This window comes from Salmo salar, chromosome 24 (assembly GCF_965601325.2).
Source record: "Salmo salar chromosome 24, fSalSal1, whole genome shotgun sequence".
In the NCBI taxonomy this organism is placed as follows: domain Eukaryota; kingdom Metazoa; phylum Chordata; class Actinopteri; order Salmoniformes; family Salmonidae; genus Salmo; species Salmo salar.
This window is the reverse complement of record NC_138314.1, coordinates 7,497,288-7,515,663: the sequence shown is the minus strand read 5'-3', so window position 1 is coordinate 7,515,663 and position 18,376 is coordinate 7,497,288. Positions and strand designations below refer to the sequence as shown.

Sequence of the window (18,376 nt, the reverse complement as noted above, 5' to 3'; positions counted from 1 at the left end):
CACAGTTTTGTATTGCTATCCTTGTGGGGACCAAAGAATTGATTCCCATCCAAAATCCTTTTTTCCCTAACCCTAAATCTAACCCCAACCTTAACCTTTAACCATAACCCTAAACTTAACGCTAAGCCTAAACTTAACCCCAAACACATAACCCTAAAACTGTACCTAACCCTATCTCCTAACCCTAAACCTAACCGTAACCCCTAACCCTGACCTCAATTCTAACCGTAACCCTAATTGTAACGCTAAACCTAACCCCTAAGCCTAAAATAGCTTTTTTCCTCGTGGGGACAGTCAAAATGTCCCCACTTGTCCTTATTCACTATCCTTGTGAGGACTTCTGGTACCCACAATGATAGTCAAACAAAAACACACACAAACACACAATCTCTGGAGTGACCTAGACTGTCTGAAAAATCTTTCCGACCACCAGTCCAATAGCCCCGTGACAACACCTACCAAATCCACTTAGCAGCCAGCATGAGCACAATGAACTATCCGGACACTTGCTCAGAGTCATATTACAAAGGCAAGATGAAATTGAACTCTGCTCTCTGTTGGTGCAGAAAATATTGTGTTGAACAGTATGTTGCAGTCCTTTGAAAAGAGGACAATTGTGTTTGAAAATGTTTTAAGATGTACTGTAGTAGCATTGTCTTTATCCGTGTTCTTGTGTCCTTGTTTTCCAGCCTCCACTATCGCCGAGAATGGAAGAAGAACATGCCTGAAACTCAAAGTTTTCGTCCGACCGTCAAGTAAGTCTCTCCAGCTGCAACAGAAACATTGACATGGAGCCTGTTTAACACTCGTGATGTATTTTCCCTGCTCTCAATACTTGAACGCCTTCTGAATGACTCCTTGCTCTCTGTTGAACATGTCAGTTTCATATCTCATGACAGCTCCTATATTGTTAACCTATGGCAGTGGCTACCATTGTTTCTGTCCAAAGACAAGTGAAAGAATGAACGATTTGAATGAAATGAATTGCACACGTCTTGTGAATGCTGTCATGAGCTTGGGGCTTGGGGATCTTTGTTTTAAGGATGGGTAGTTTGGGGGGGGGGGGGGGGGGGTGTCACTAACCTATTTGGCTTATTATCTCTAATGACATCTATTATCTCTATTTCTATCTCTAGACAACTGCGTGAAAACTATAGGCGTACATGACCGTGTTTTTGACGTTAACGACAAAGTAGACAATTCATTAGAACCCCGAGGTTAGTATGGCTTTCTGCATTCATGTACTTCTGTCTGTCCCCCTTGCACGCACGCACGCACGCACGCACACACACACACACACACACACACACACACACACACACACACACACACACACACACACACACACACACACACACACACACACACACACTATCCCTTCCTCTCTTTCTCTCTTTTTCTGCGCTGATTGATCCATCTACAGATGTAGGCTCTTCATTTGAGCCAGTATGCTACAGCTGGAAAATAATCCCGCAGCAACAGAAAATGTTTTTGTCAGGGTTAATACATTTTTCATCATGGCAAATCAAGTCTGAAATTTCAAAGTGGAAATTATAAACTTTAGAAGCCTTTTTAAAACTGAAATACACTACACGTTTGTATTTCCTGCTGTGCAGGAAAATTCTCGGCAACAAAAAAGGGATCAAATTAAGATCCTACATCTGTATGCTCTCCCAGCATGGATGTCATGTTAAAATGTTCATGCTACTGCGTTGTTGTGTTGCTGCTAGCTGTTGCCAGTTGTATTTTGCTGGTGATATGGTCTATGTTTGCATGTGTCATACGACATATACCCCATTTGTCCCTGGTAAAACTCCTCATGTCTCATGTCAGCATATAACATAGGCTACTTGTGTCCGAACACAGAGGCTGCGTTTAGACAGGCAGCCCAATCTTACCTTTTTTCCACTAATTGGTATCACATCAGATCTTTTCACAACAGATCTTTTTCAGGAGTGATCTGATTGTTCAAAAGACAAAATGGTGAAAAAAAGAACAGAATTGGGTGGCCTGCAGCCAAAGAATTTCTGGGGCTGCTATATATCCTCGATTCAATGTATTCCTCCAGTTTGCTTTAATTGAACTGTGAGCTGTGTTTCACATATGTTCAATCTGAGGAACATGATGTGCAATATTGAAAAATAAATATTTTCACAATAGAGTCCATTAATGCTGAAGTCTATTGAAATCCTGACTATTGATTCCATGGCCTTTTCTACCTCCCGTCTTCATTTCAATTGACTCTATTCTACTCTTCTAAGAACCCAAGGCTTTATTATGACTGAATGCAAGCTCATACTCTAACCCTCTGTCAGCTAGCTGCATTTTCACTCACTCACTCACTCACTCACTCACTCACTCACTCACTCACTCACTCACTCACTCACTCACTCACTCACTCACTCACTCACTCACTCACTCACTCACTCACTCACTCACTCACTCACTCACTCACTCACTCACTCACTCACTCACTCACTCACTCACTCACTCACTCACTCACTCACTCACTCACTCACTCACACACACATTGCTCTCTAATTCCTGCTCTGGATTACCCCAAGGAGACACAACATATACACACTGACTCTGCGAATAAATAAACCTCTGTCAAAATGCGTTTTATGAATCACATTTGTCATCGCATTAAGCAATTACAGTTTTCTGAAATGTATATTTACGTCTGGGAGTTGGAGAATATTACATTTTCTATATTTATTCATGGAAGCCGTTCACCGTACCCTGGTGATCAGGGTTTATCACTAGCTGTCACCTCGTCTGACACACACACAAACACACACACACACACACACACACACACACACACACACACACACACACACACACACACACACACACACACACACACACACACACACACACACACACACACAGCACACAAGCACACACATACACTCTCTCTCTCTCTCTCTCTCTCTCTCTCACGCTCACACGTGCACGCACACAAGCTTGGGGAGTCGGGCGTTTAGATTTATTAAGGTCAGAGACCTAGACTGCCTCCATCTTCCTGCCTGCCTTAATGCCATCCCCAACCTATGTATCTCTGCCTCTCTCCCTTTATCTCTCTCAGCCCCACCCCCCTTACCCCTTTCGCTCTGTCTTATCTGTCTGTTTGTGTTACCCACCTGTGAGTGTGTGCGGGGGCAAGTCCTGTGCTCTGTGTGGCTCTGCATTGGCCCAGCTTGCTCCCTCAGTGTGCCGTTAGACAGGCCCATGGCTGCAAATTGATAACACTGCCAGTCAGCCTGGGGAGACTCTTAACCATGCCATTGAGCTTTAGAGGATGGGACTCACCAAGCAGAGTGGGCGGCCGGCTTGCTGGCTGGCTGATTTGTAACAGCAGCAGTAGCAGCAGCACATTGTGTACTGGTGTTATTTCAGCCATCATTTTGTTCTTAGTTGTAAGATATAGGCATTCCAAATAAAATAGAGAAAAACAAGCCACCATACATTGCCATGTTTGTGCATTGTGTATGTGTTGATAAACTCTGCTCATTTCACAATCTTCTCTTGTTCCCTTAGATGATACGAGTCACGAGTCGGCCGAACCTTCCAGGAGTGACGGCACAAATGCAGCGTCACACTCGCGGATAGCCAGACCACTTCTGGCTGCACTGCTAATCTGCCTAGCAACACTCTTCACCTTATAGCGCCTCCCCCTGTCCTGGACGGGAATTATACCCTGTGCGGCCTGAATCTGCCCAATGCTGAAGCTGGGGCTGGGGTGGGAGAATTGGGGGGGTTTGGGGTATTGAGAGTGGGCTTCATAAGAAACACTCTATTTTCTTCCAGATATTTAAGTGGTCTTTCTCCTTCAGTGAGTTTGTAAAAGTTGATGTTGGAAGCGGGAGAGACTGTTTCCCTCTTAAAACTGTCAACTAAGATGCCAAATCCCTGTTTTTGACACTTAGTGATTCTTGTTTTCCTATGACTTCTGACATCACTTTACGTCATGCTGATCCATTGTACCGCTCACATACACACACACACACACATATAGGTACACACACCTACACACACACACTTTTACACTGACAGTTTAGCAGTAGCTCTTTTGGTAGGTTGTAAAGCAGTAATACACAGTATGTAATGGTGGTTTTAGCTCATATGTAGACAGAGAACAAGAGATCAGATATGGGTAGTACTCACATCTCCTAGTCTTTACAGATTCACCTCTCTCTGGACCAGGTGGATGTAGATAGGTGTTTTTTTTGTTGGGTTTTAGAGATAGAGGAGGGTCATGGGTATCAGTTGAGATACAAGCGTAGAACATGTTTAGTAGGAGGGTATGGGAATGAGTGAGCTGAGTTGGTTGAACTATTGTCGAGTCCCTTGGCCTCTTTGATGAAGGTTCGCTGTCATTTACCGTCCTTGTGTGTGTAGAGAATGGCCTGGTGCAGTCAAGAAAATGTTGCCTTGGCACACAAATAAAAGACAAATCAAACACTTTCGTTCAACACTTTGTGCACCGTTGCTAGAATAAAATATAAATTATTTGAACGATTACTCAATTTAAGAGTGGCAGACATGCAGGTCATTTTGTGTTTCATTCATTGACTTCATCTGTAGTTGCTCCTTTGTGCCAGATGATGCATTGTCAATAATTACAAGACTCTTAACTTCAAGCTTGAACCCTCACTGATTGCAGTTTAGATTCAGTTTGTTATAAAAACCATTTGAGAGTTGTTCCTTACATACTATGCCTTCTCTTGCTGATGTTCTGAATGTCATCTATGGTTAAAACAAAGACATGTATGTATGTATCAGAGTGTGGAGAGATGTTGTGTTGTTGAAAGGTTGTGTTAATGGTGGAGAGAAGAATGCGACTCTAGCTCTAGGGTCTGTATCAACAGCTAAGAAAGCTGCCTCTCTCGCCCTTTTCAAAATATCACTCCCCTACCACGCAGCTACATATTTTTCCGACAATTGCTTATCATTAGTTCACTTAAGATATGCTGCAAAACTTCACACGTGGAATTGTCTCTCAGCATAGCTATTCAGTATACCCATTAAGGAGGGATCAACAGTGTTGCTCTCCTGTATTTTTCCACAAGTCTTTACCACTCATGCATAACCACAACTTCAACTCTAACCACAGATTCAGCAGCCATTAGTCAAATAGCGCTCAGACGCTGTAGCTACAGTCCATTATAGCAGGCGGCCTGTTCTCCACTGACCAGACCACATTCATTTTACAACCGCATAATTCAATTTAATCAACTCGCAATGAGTATGTTAATAGAGAAAATATCCTTTAACATCGAGTTGGAATGCAGAGCAGTTTAGGCCACGTTTTGTTTAGCCTGCATTTCTACGTTGCACCGTTTTATAATGACATTCGACTTCATTAGACTCACACAGGCTCAGATGGTAGATTAACATAGCTGGAGAGATTTCAAATGGAAACACTGTTACAGATACATGAATGAGGTCTGTTGATACAGGTTTCCTTTCAGAGGACGGAGAGAGACAGAGAGCGAGACAGAGAGAGAGAGAGAGAGAGAGATGCGTGCCTAGTTACCGCTCCTACTGTTACGGGCTTAAGTGACTCTTTAATGAGGTTCAAAATGACAGGCATGCGGACCCCATGTTGTGGAGTAAAGGGAGTTATTTCTGGTATTAAAAATAGATGGTGGAAGGCCTGGGGGGTCTCCGGGGGGGGGGGGGTGTACGTTTCACCCTGGGTTTTTTTAAAGCGTCAGTGACCTTGCAGTTAGAGAGGGCTGGTGAGTGAAGGAGATGGGGGAGAGAGAAATAAGGAGAGAAGGAGAGAGAAAGAAAGAGATGTGAAGGAGGAAAACAAGTTGCATAAATGACTGGAGTGCCTAACAAAAACCACCCAATACAACCTTTTTAAAAACACTAGATAAGATGGCATATACACATATGCTTAATGTACTACCGTTCTCCCCAAGGCATGTTATGATTTGTTTTGATTTATTCTGTTATTGATTTTTCTCGGCTGCCTTCTATATTCTTCTCCTGAAGGGTTGTGTGTGCTTTCGGCCGTATTTGTTTTCATACTATGGTAACAATGCTATTACAGTAGAATAGCAGCTCATCTTTGGGGAGTAACAGGAGATGACGCCATTTAATGAGGTACTAATTTTCACCAGAACACCACAGGGGATGGGCGCCATGTTCAATCCAAGATGGCCGCCTTTCATCAACAACGTTATAGCCTACACTTTTTTTTGGGAAGAGCAGCTTTAATTGTATTCTATTATAATTACCCGTACTACTCTTTATCATTAATGCTACTATTATTACCATGGTTTATTCTGTACACACGTTAACTTGGGAAATGAGGATCAACTTGTTAACTGGATACCGTGTATCCTGAGGTAGTCAACCATATAACAAGTAGTGTTAGATTAGTTACTGTTTTTGTACCTTTCTGGAGGACAAAATAAAAAAAAATAGACACTTCATTGTTAAAACTATTATTATTGTTATGATGATGATTATTGTTAGCAAAAACTCTTGATGTAAATAGTGTTTGATATTAAAGTATTAATTTGATTCGTATGTCTTTTCTAAAAAACAAAACAATGAACACAGTAGAATCTCTGGATATTTGGGAGTATACACATGAAAAGTGCATTGTGAACTGTGATCTTCAATGCCTAGAAATTACAAGCTGTGCACATCTGTGCTTACTTGTGTGTACTTGTGCATGAGTACTTGTGTGTACCTTTGCACCTGTGCGTACCTGTGTACAGCTGGTTGGACTTAAAGCCAATGGGGGCCTCACCTGCTACATAGCTATGTTTCAACCAATCAATCAACAGCCACCGTCACCACTTCGTCACAAGGATCCATACAGAACAGACAGAGAGAACAGAACAGACGTGGACAAGATTAACAGTGTTTGTGCTTTTTCGCCTTCAACGTTTGATAGCATGTTGGCCAACCCAGAGTTTTGCCATGGCTGGACTTTTGGTTGGTTTTTAAATGGAAGGATCTTGCCAGTTTCATATGTGGCATGCGCATGGACTTGTTAAACGAAACATGTATAAAAAAAAAAAAAAAAGATGACATGTTTTTTTTTTCTCTTTTGTTTTTCTTTAGAACTTTGTTAAATGTAGGATTCTCCCTTTTTATTCCCCACTGTCATGTTGTGTGTTTTGCATCCCATTAAAATGAGGTCATCTGGCTGATGAGCTGTGTGGCTACAGAAACAGATGACGTGTACAGTACATAATGCAGGCTTGTTGTGGCGTTACAGAGCGGGGTGGAGTTACAGAGGGGGACGCTCATTAGTAGTCAAGATAATTGTTGTTTTCTTCCCCTTAACTTTGAGAATTAATCCTCTGGTAACTTTATACTGTTCTACCAAGTAGCTGTAGTCTGTCCATTGGGACTATTCATGCCCTGTTTAATGTGTGAGTGTGTTTGTGTACAGTATGTGTGGGAGAGAGAGTCTCTGTCATTGTGTGAGGAAGAGGTTTGTCTGTGCAAACTAGTTTGTGTGCATGTGTATTCGTAATGCATCTTACACCAGAATGTGCATGAGCGAGTACTCCAGCGTGCGTGGGGGTTTGTGTCTCATTTACTATTGCCGCATTGAATGGGAGACGCGGAAACTCTCTTTGGCAACAAATAGGTTTTCCCATGCCTTAGGCCAGAGCCATCTGTGTTCAACACCCCCTGCCATCCTCCCCAACCATGGAGTGGGTGTTGGCGGCACAAAGGTTACCCAGGGGCCTTTACTCTCTCCCTGTTTTGGAATTTGAACCCCCACCCGCCTCACCATAGCCTAGCAGCCAGACTACATATGTTAGCTAAGTCACTACTTGGTCTGGGTAGAAGTTGTCCGTTGGCACAGATCTAGGATCAGCTTACCCTCTCCCTAGCTCAACCTAAACCATTAGGGGGAAATGCTAAAACACTGGCTAGACTGATCTTAGATCAGACTGTAGGGCACATTTCCACCTACTCTCGTTCCCCATGTGGTGAGAACCACTCATTTGTGTGTGCATCAAATCCCATTGAGCGTACTCCTCTTGTGCTTGTAACCACCCCACCCCCTGCTCTCCCCCTCTCCTCCTCACCCCCTGCTCTCCCCCTCTCCTCTGATCCTCTTTGGGGGGCAGAAGTATCGACCGACCTGCTTTGTTTCCAGTATATAAACAAGAACGAAAAACTGACAAAAAATTATCAAAAAGGTCTGTATTTGTATATACACGTGTCTGAGCAACTATGAATAATATTAATAAAATGGAAATACATTGCTTTGATGTTCTGCGTAGCTGTTCTTGTTTTTCCATTGGTTTGTTGATATAAGGGGTGTGCATGTTATCCAGGACTCATTATATAGGATCACGGTAGGTTGGATTGTAGACGGAAGCGCGCCATTAACTCCGCATGACAGATGTATTGTACATAGAATTGTGACTAATTGGAGAGAAGATTGAGTCAAGCTTTACCTGGCAAGGATCTCCTCAATAACTACCTCATAAACACATTTAGAATCATCATATTTCTCTGCCAATTAAAGACAATTATTGCTCATTATCTCTCCTTCCCTATATGCCAAGTTTAAACAATTAAAACCATTTTGGACACACACACACACACACACACACACACACACACACACACACACACACACACACACACACACACACACACACACACACACACACACACACACACACACACACACACACACACACACTCTCTTTCAACCTGCCAATACCCACCCCATTCACACACTCACTTGGTATCCCCCGTCTTCACATATATGCTAATTAACTGTCTGACCATAAGGCTGACCGTAAGCCTCTCTCCCTCTATGCCAAATGAAAAAGCCCTCTTTTGAAACTAGACTATGCAAGACTCCGGTTGGAAGACAAATGCCAGTCAGTCAGTGCCAGAATCAGACCTAAGACCTGCTTTCATTTCAGTCGTACACTAATGAGCCCTCCTAATAACCTTCTGCTGGACCCCATCAGGACCCAATCAGCGCTGGTTAGATTTACCCTCCATTATCTCTAGGAATTATACTCACGTCCAGATCATTCCAGGCTTCAGGGTAAAATACCCACGGAAAACCCAATTGGAAGTTAAGAACCCAACAATACTTTGGTGCTTAGTGCAATTTCACTTGTCCAGTCTATGAGCCTTATTCTTTATCTGCAATGTAAACAGTTGGGTTTCAGTGGGAGATGGTAAGTGATTGGGACTATAAGGGAAAACAGAAGTTTATGGTATCATTGGGCTAGAGTCGTAGAGTCCTCTGGGTCTGCTGTGTGAGAGGGTTCTAGCAGGGTTAAATTCCTCTTTTTCAACAGGCTCAACTGTGTATTACCATGTATCAAGTAAGACACATTGGACTACAGAGATGTACAGGTAGGCCTGGGTAAAGATCAGACATTTCACTGTGTCTGATGATTACGTCTGGTGTAATGAGAGCTTTATGTCTAGAACTGTACCTAGTGTAATATTAGCTTCTGAACATGATCTGACGCTGTGACAAGCATTAATGTATGGAGGTTTATGCAGAGGGAAATATAGGAATAGCTCTTCATTAAAACAATCTATTGTTTGAATATAAAATACTGTAACTGCAGGACACATCAGGCTATTTAGGTGTGGGTTTTTTCTGGGTGGGTTTTCAATTATCATATTTTTCATCCCACAGTGAGTAATATTGGGTAAAGTAGCTTACAGTGAATTCAAGGTTGGGATTGGGATTCTCAGTGTGACAAATCACTGACTCTGTTCATCAACGAGAGGGGCAAATAGAGAGAGGGAAGGAGAGAGAGAGAGAGAGAGAGAGAGACAGAAGCCCTGTTTAAACCTTCAGTTAACATGCGTCCTGATCATATCCTGATCTTGACCTGATCTTGTCTGTTTACATTTAGAAGATCTGATCACAATCTAAATCACAATGCGCCTTTTAATCGTCAACACCGGTCTATAAATGTAGGCACAATCAGAATGTGGATAAGATCAAGACAAAGGTTGCATGTTAGAACCAGATATAAACGGGGCTAGAGAAAGTGAGAGACCGACAGAGAAACAGAGAACAGACACAGAGGAATAGATAAAAGAGTGAAACTTGAATGTGCATGTTTTGACTGAATGATTTAATTTGTAAATGTAATCCTACGGATTAGGCTATAAGTGTGTCAGATAAAAATACAGTCGTTTCATACAATAGAGCAGGATTATTCAAGTCTTACACTAACGAGCGCCAGACTACTGCTAGTTTCCTGTTCAACCTGATAATTAATTGCACCCACGTGGTGTCTACGGAGCTGTGAGGGGAACGGCACCTCCGTACCTTCAGGCTCTGATCAGTCCCTACACCCAAAGAAGGGCACTGCGTTCATCCACCTCTGGCCTGCTCGCCTCCCTACTTCTGCGGAAGCACAGTTCCTGCTCAGCCCAGTCAAAACTGTTCGCTGCTCTGGCACCCCAATGGTGGAACAAGCTCCCTCACGACGCCAGGACAGCGGAGTCAATCACCACCTTCCGGAGACACCTGAAACCCCACCTCTTTAAGGAATACCTGGGATAGGATAAAGTAATCCTTCTAACCCACCCCCAAAAAAGATATAGATGTACTATTGTAAAGTGGTTGGTCCATTGGATATCATAAGGTGAATGCACCAATTTGTAAGTCGCTCTGGATAAGAGCGTCTGCTAAATGACGTAAATGTAAATGTAAATGTAATGTGTCCCAGGTCTAAATCATTCCCTGATTACAGGGGACTCATTTTAAAAAGCAAAGGAACTGGCTTCGAGGACCAGATTTGAATTTGAGGCCAGTAGAGGAATCTTCAATCAGTTGCTGAGAGCTGTTTTACAGTATTTCTCCACGTAAGAATCCACACTCTTTCAGCTTGATTATGATAAATGTTCACACATACAGTGCCTTCGGAAAGTATTCAGAGACCTTGACTTTTTCCACATTTTGTTACGTTTCAGACTTATTCTAAAATTGATTAAATTGTTTTTCCCCCTCAATAATCTACATACCCCATAATTGAAAAGCAAAAACAGGTTTCAATTTTTACATTTACACAAGCATTCCGACCCTTTACAGTACTTTGTTGAAGCACCTTTGGCAGTGATTACAGCCTCGAGTCTTCTTGGGTATGATGCTACAAGCATGGCACACCTGTATTTGGGGAGTTTCTCCCATTCTTCTCTGCAGATCCTCTCAAACTCTGTCAGGTTGGATGAGGAGCGTCACTGCACAGCTATTTTCAGGTGTCTCCAGAGATGTTTGATTGGGTTCAAGTCCAGGCTCTGGCTGAAACACTCAAGGACATTAAGAGACTTGTCCCGAAGCCACTCCTGTGTTGTCTTGGCTGTGTGCTTAGGGTCGTTGTCCTATTCGAAGGTAAACCTTCGCCCCAGTCTGAGAGTTCAATCTTGGATTCATCAGACCAGAGAATCTTGTTTCTCATGGTCTGAGAGTCCTTTAGGGGCCTTTTGTTAAACTCCAAGCGGGCTGTCATGTGCCTTTTACTGAGGAATGGCTTCCATCTGGCCCCTCTACCTAAAGGCCTGATTGGTGAAGTGCTCCAGAGATGGTTGTCCTTCTGGAAGGTTCTCCCATCTCCACAGAGGATCTCTGGAGCTCTGTCAGAGTGACCATCGGGTACTTGGTCACCTCCCTGACAGAGGCCTTTCTCCCCCGATTGTTCAGTTTGGCCAGCTGTAGGAAGAGTCTTGATGGTTCCAAACTGCTTCCATTTAGAAATTATGGCGGCCACTGTGTTCTTGGGGATCTTCAATGCTGCAGAAATGTTTTGGTACCCTTCCCCAGATTTGTACATCGACATAACCCTGCCTCGGAGCTATACAGACAATTCCTTCGACCTCATGGCTTGGTTTTTGCTCTGACATGCACTGTCAACTGTGGGACCTTATATAGACAGGTGTGTGCCTTTCCAAATCATGTCCACTCAATAGGATTTACCACAGGTGGACTCCAATCAACTTAAGGATGATCAATGGAAACAGGATGCACCTGAGCTCAATTTCAAGTCTCATAGGAAAGGGTCTGAAAACGTATGTAAATAAGGTATTTCTGTTTTACATTTTTTATAAATTTGCCCCCCCCCCAAAAAAGTGTAACAAAATGTGGAAAAAGGGAAGGGGTCTAAATACTTTCCGAATGCGCTGTACAGTACCCCTCTTTTCCCCATTAACCACTCCATGACAGTCTTCACAGACAACACAGGAAATTATGTTCAACAAACATTTCACAACTAACCATAAGAACACAGTTAAAACGTGTGCCATTTTTGCACCATAAAACCCTTTTTTTTAATGTAACAAAAAAAGTATCCATCAAATCCAGATCTAGCCAGCTACCTCCCACGATAACGGATGAGTGGAATTTGTGGGATATGGCTGTGGGAATTCCGGAATACCAATTTGCCAATGTATCCAGAGGGAAGGAGGCCCATCTCCTTAAACAGAGCCCTCCAGTTACAGTAAGAGGAGGATAGAAATGGGATTAGTTTCTGCCACAGCACCACTGAGTGGATGAGAGAGAGTGAGAGCCATGGGATATTACAGTGACGTACCAACACTAGATAATATAAAGGACTGCCACCCTGGGTCATAAATTTGATTCTAATGATTTTGTCATTCTGTTAAAACAATAACTTTCAAGCCTATGTAGTATTTTTTTCTCCTCCTATGACCTTTGATTTATGCTTTTAATATTTTGATGGTGAAAAATTGTCTGGGTCTTGCTCTGTAATGATGCAGACAGAGGGGATGAAATATCGACACAATTCATTTTGCTTTTCAGATTTAATTAGTTTATTTTATAATGCTATCCATCAATATTGGTGAAGATTAAATGTAGAGTATACGGGAGAAGGGGGACCTCGGCAAGAATAATATATTTTACAGCTGACTTCCTGGGAAATAAACGCCAGCTGAATTATTCATAAAGCCTGTCATAACTTTAATCTGACTCTTAATTTTAATCTGATTTAATTGAATTATTACTTTTCTCCCATGGCGATATTTCACTCAGCTCTTACTTCCCATTTCCTTTGAAACTTCAATTTCACCAAATATGTAGTCAGATGGATTATCTTCCCTTGTTGTCAGTAACGGCGTATTTTATCTAAAATGAGAAAAAGTCGGTTAGGACGATATAATTACCTGACTGCTTGGTTTGGATCTCCCATTCTTCTGACTCATTCTCTACAACTATAAATAGTCAATCTAATGCTGCTATATAAAATAATGATAGTATAAATGGTGGATAATATAAAATACATTGACAATAAAAATACAGATCTAATGAGAAAATGTTTTAATACACCACAGTCCTTCATTTATTTATCTCGAAGAAGCAGTGGAGAGAAGACCAGAAGTAAAATAGCAATCGCTTCCCTCTCAGTTGTACTGAACAAGCCTCTGGCAGTGTAATATTCCCAAAGACCATGCAAATGTCCCCCTCCCTCTCTCTCTCTCTCTCTCTCTCTCTCTCTCTCTAACATGGGTTTCTCTGCTGTGTCACAAGGCTGCAATCTCATCCATACCCCACCCCACACCCCTCCATGTCGCTCAAATCCCCCAAGCACCGTATCTATTTAAATTCCTCTCCCACTACATGAGTGGCACCTAATTTGACCTTTCACCTTTCTGTTGGATCTGGTTTGGTGTGGTCTGGTTGCTAAGCGTCTGTGTGTTCGCCTCTGGGGGTCCCCCTGAAGGTCAGGGCCAAAGGTCACCATTCAAATGTTCACTTCCATGTTTGCCTGGACATCAAATGTCACTGTGAAGTGTGTTTACTGAATACATGAGTTCACCTGACTGATTCCAGCATGTAAAGAGGTGGGATGTCTAGTCTCATCTAGCAGTAGGTAGGTACGTACTTATCTTATACTGGGCCTTGGTGGTGGATATTTTTAAATAACAAATATTTTACATGGTTTGATAAATGTAAAAAATTCATAACACAAGCAGAGGGAACAGATTTAGGTGGAAAACATATTTATTTCCCCTGTTTTAATGACTAAATGACTGTTTTTAACACCTCGTCCAAAATGTTTGTGGGAATTTAATTATCAGTACTAAGTGTCTGGACTCAACATTGATGAAACAGAGCAATTATAGCATCAAATTGCATGATTTACACTGTCGAATCTGGGTTTAGTAGAGCATGACAGGTATCATTGGATTGGTTTCATTAGCAGGACCGCCTGTTATGCTACACAAAAGCATCTCGGAGTTGAATAATTCTTTCTGATCAAAAATAGGACTCCTATAACCGTTGTCGAAAGCAAAGTAAGTAGAATAGTATCTCTATCCCACAGTGGGTTTGTGGCCATTTTCATTTGCAATCTGTGAGTAAACTCTTCTTTGTGTGTATGAGTTGGTGGCAGTAGATCTCCACAGGGAAGTAGCAGAGAGAGAAAGTGGATGCACAGACGAACAGATGATATCTGACAGACGCTCTGGTCCAGGCCAGGTGGTGGACTGCAGGTATGAAAGGAGTTTTGCATATGCCGTGTGTGTGTGTGTGTGTGTGTGTGTGTGTGTGTGTGTGTGTGTGTGTGTGTGTGTGTGTGTGTGTGTGTGTGTGTGTGTGTGTGTGTGTGTGTGTGTGTGTGTGTGTGTGTGTGTGTGTGTGTGTGTGTGTGTGTGTGTGTGTGTGTGTGTGTGTGTGTGTGTGTGTGTAAAGCACATCAACTCAACAGGTCCGATAGACTAGACGTAACATAGTAAACGAAAACCCAGAACACTGAAATTAGTATGATACAGTGGGGCAAAAAAGTATTTAGTCAGCCACCAATTGTGCAAGTTCTCCCACTTAAAAAGATGAGAGAGGCCTGTAATTTTCATCATAGGTACACGTCAACTATGTCAGACAAAATGAGAAAAAAAATCCAGAATATCACATTGTAGGATTTCTTTATGAATTTATTTGTAAATTATGGTGGAAAATAAGTATTTGGTCACCTACATCAAGCAAGATTTCTGGCTCTCACAGACCTGTAACTTCTTCTTTAAGAGGCTCCTCTGTCCTCCACTCGTTACCTGTATTAATGGCACCTATTTGACACCTGTCCACAACCTCAAACAGTCACACTCCAAACTCCACTATGGCCAAGACCAAAGAGCTGTCAAAGGACACCAGAAACAAAATTGTAGACCTGCACCAGGCTGAGAAGACTGAATCTGCAATAGGTAAGCAGCTTGGTTTGAAGAAATCAACTGTGGGAGCAATTATTAGGAAATGGAAGACATACAAGACCACTGATAATCTCCCTCGATCTGGGGCTCCACTTAAGATCTCACCCCGTGGGGTCAAAATGATCACAAGAACGGTGAGCAAAAATCCCAGAAGCACACGGGGGGACCTAGTGAATGACCTGCAGAGAGCTGGGACCAAAGTAACAAAGCCTACCATCAGTAACACACTATGCCACCAGGGACTCAAATCCTGCAATGCCAGACGTGTCCCCCTGCTTAAGCCAGTACATGTCCAGGCCCGTCTGAAGTTAGCTAGAGAGCATTTGGATGATCCAGAAGAGGATTGGGAGAATGTCATATGGTCAGATGAAACCAAAATATAACTTTTTGGTAAAAACTCAACTCATCGTGTTTGGAGGACAAAGAATGCTGAGTTGCATCCAAAGAAGACCATACCTACTGTGAAGCATGGGGGTGGAAACATCATGCTTTGGGGCTGTTTTTCTGCAAAGGGATCAGGACGACTGATCCGTGTAAAGGAAAGAATGAATGGGGCCATGTATCGTGAGATTTTGAGTGAAAACCTCCTTCCATCAGCAAGGGCATTGAAGATGAAACCTGGCTGGGTCTTTCAGCATGACAATGATCCCAAACACACCGCCCGGGCAACGAAGGAGTGGCTTCGTAAGAAGCATTTCAAGGTCCTGGAGTGGCCTAGCCAGTCTCCAGATCTCAACCCCATAGAAAATCTTTGGAGGGAGTTGAAAGTCTGTGTTGCCCAGCGACAGCCCCAAAACATCACTGCTCTAGAGGAGATCTGCATGGAGGAATGGGCCAAAATACCAGCAACAGTGTCTGAAAACCTTGTGAAGACTTACAGAAAACGTTTGACCTGTGTCATTGCCAACAAAGGGTATATAACAAAGTATTGAGATAAACTTTTGTTATTGACCAAATACTTATTTTCCACCATAATTTGCAAATAAATGCATTAAAAATCCTACAATGTGATTTTATGGATTTTTTTTCCTCATTTTGTCTGTCATAGTTGAAGTGTACCTATGATGAAAATTACAGGCCTCTCTCATCTTTTTAAGTGGGACAACTTGCACAATTGGTGGCTGACTAAATACTTTTTTGCCCCACTGTATGTTGCGGTCGGTATGGTTACATACCTGGGTGTACAAAACATTAAGGACACCTTCCTAATATTGAGTTGCAACCCCTTTTGCCCTCAGAACAGTCTCAATTCATCGGGGCATGGACTCTACAAGGTGCTGAAAGCGTTCCACAGGGAGGCTGGCCCATGTTGACTCCAATGCCTTCCACAGTTGTGGCAAGTTGGCTGAATGTCCTTTGGGTGGTAGACCATTCTTGATACACATGGGAAACTGTTGAGCATGAAAAACCCAGCATCGTTGCAGTTCTTGATACACTGAAACGGTGCGCCTGGCAGCTAATACCGTACCTCATTCAAAGGCACTTAAATCTTTTCTCTTGCCCATTCACCCTCTGAATGGCACACATACACAATCCATGTCTTTATTTTTATTTATTTAATTTAACCTTTATTTAACTAGGCAAGTCAGCTAAGATCAAATTCTTATTTACAATGATGGCCTACCAAAAGGCTGGGATTAAAAAGAAAAAAATAAATTATAAATATAGGACAAAACACACATGAGAGACAACACAACACTACATAAAGAGAGACCAAAGATCAATCAAACAAATGTATTTATAAAGCCCTTCTTACATCAGCTGATGTCGCAAAGTGCTGTACAGAAACCCAGCCTAAAACCCCAAACAGCAGGCAATGCAGGTGTAGAAGCACGGTGGCTAGGAAAAACTCTCTAGAAAGGCCAGAACCTAGGAAGAAACCTAGAGAAGAACCAGGCTATGAGGGATGGCCAGTCCTTTAATGGCTGTGCCGGGTGGAGATCATAACAGAACATGGCCAAGATGTTCAAATGTTCATAGATGACCAGCAGGGTCAAATAATAATAATCACAGTGGTTGTCAAGGGTGCAACAGGTCAGCATCTCAGGAGTAAATGTCAGTTAGCTTTTCATAGCCGATCATTCAGAGGACCTGTACCGCTCCTGCTGTCTCTAGAGAGTTGAAAACAACATAGCAAGGCAGCAACACGTGTCAATTGTCTCAAGGCTTAAACAACCTTCATTAACCTGTCTCCTCCACTTCATATACACTGATTGAAGTGGATTTAGCAGGTGACATCAATAAGGGCTCATATCTTTCTCCTGGATTCACCTGGTCAGTCTATGTCATGGAAAGAGCAGGTGTTCCTAATATTTTGAACACACAGTGTACCGGGGCGGCTCCAGCCATATGCAGTGTACAGTTGAAGTCAGAAGTTTACATAGACCTTAGCCAAATACATTTAAACTCAGTTTTCACAATTCCTGACATTTAATACTGGTTAAAATTCCCTGTCTTAGGTCAGTTAGGATCACCACTTTATTTGAAGAATGTGAAATGTCAGAATAATAGTAGAGAGAATGATTTATTTCAGCTTGTATTTCTTTCATCGCATTCCCAGCGGGTCAGAAGTTTACATACACTTAATTAGTATTTGGTAGCATTGCCTTTAAATTGTTTAACTTGTGTCAAATGTTTCGGGTAGCCTCCCACAAGCTTCCCACAATAAGTTGGGTGAATTTTGGCCAATTCCTCCTGACAGAGCTGGTGTAACTAAGTCAGATTTGTAGGCCTCCGTGCTCGCACACACTTTTTCAGTTCTGTCCACAAATTTTCTATAGGGTTGAGGTCAGGGCTTTGTGATGGCCACTCCAATACCTTGACTTTGATGTCCTTAAGCCATTTTGCCTCAACTTTGGAAGTCTGCTTTGGGTCATTGTCCATTTGGAAGACCATTTGCGACCAAGCTTTAACTTCCTGACTGATGTCTTGAGATGTTGCTTCAATATATCCACAGAATTTTCCTTTTCATGATGCCATCTATTTTGTGAAGTGCACCAGTCCCTCCTGCAGCAAAGCACCCCCACAACATGATGTTGCCATCCCCGTGCTTCACGGTTGGGATGGTGTTCTTCGGCTTGCAAGCGTCCCCCTTTTTCCTCCAAACATAATGATGGTCATTATGGCCAAACAGTTCTATTTTTGTTTCATCAGACCAGAGGACATTTCTCCA

General features: G+C 42.5%; 1 protein-coding gene across 2 annotated transcripts in view; it reads left to right on the top strand.

Moving 5' to 3' along the window:
- LOC106585191 (ephrin-A5b) overlaps nt 1-8,261 on the top strand; it is a 117,305-nt gene extending 109,044 nt beyond the window's left edge. The window contains exons 3-5 of one of the 2 annotated variants that reach the window (XM_014171126.3): nt 690-755; nt 1,137-1,217; nt 3,544-8,261. In XM_014171126.3, the coding sequence (XP_014026601.1) occupies nt 690-755; nt 1,137-1,217; nt 3,544-3,671 (275 nt within the window). In that variant the 3' untranslated portion in view covers nt 3,672-8,261. The remainder of the gene's footprint in view (nt 1-689; nt 756-1,136; nt 1,218-3,543) is intronic. The other variant, XM_014171127.3, reaches the window with a different exon arrangement.
- Nucleotides 8,262-18,376: the final 10,115 nt, after the last annotated feature.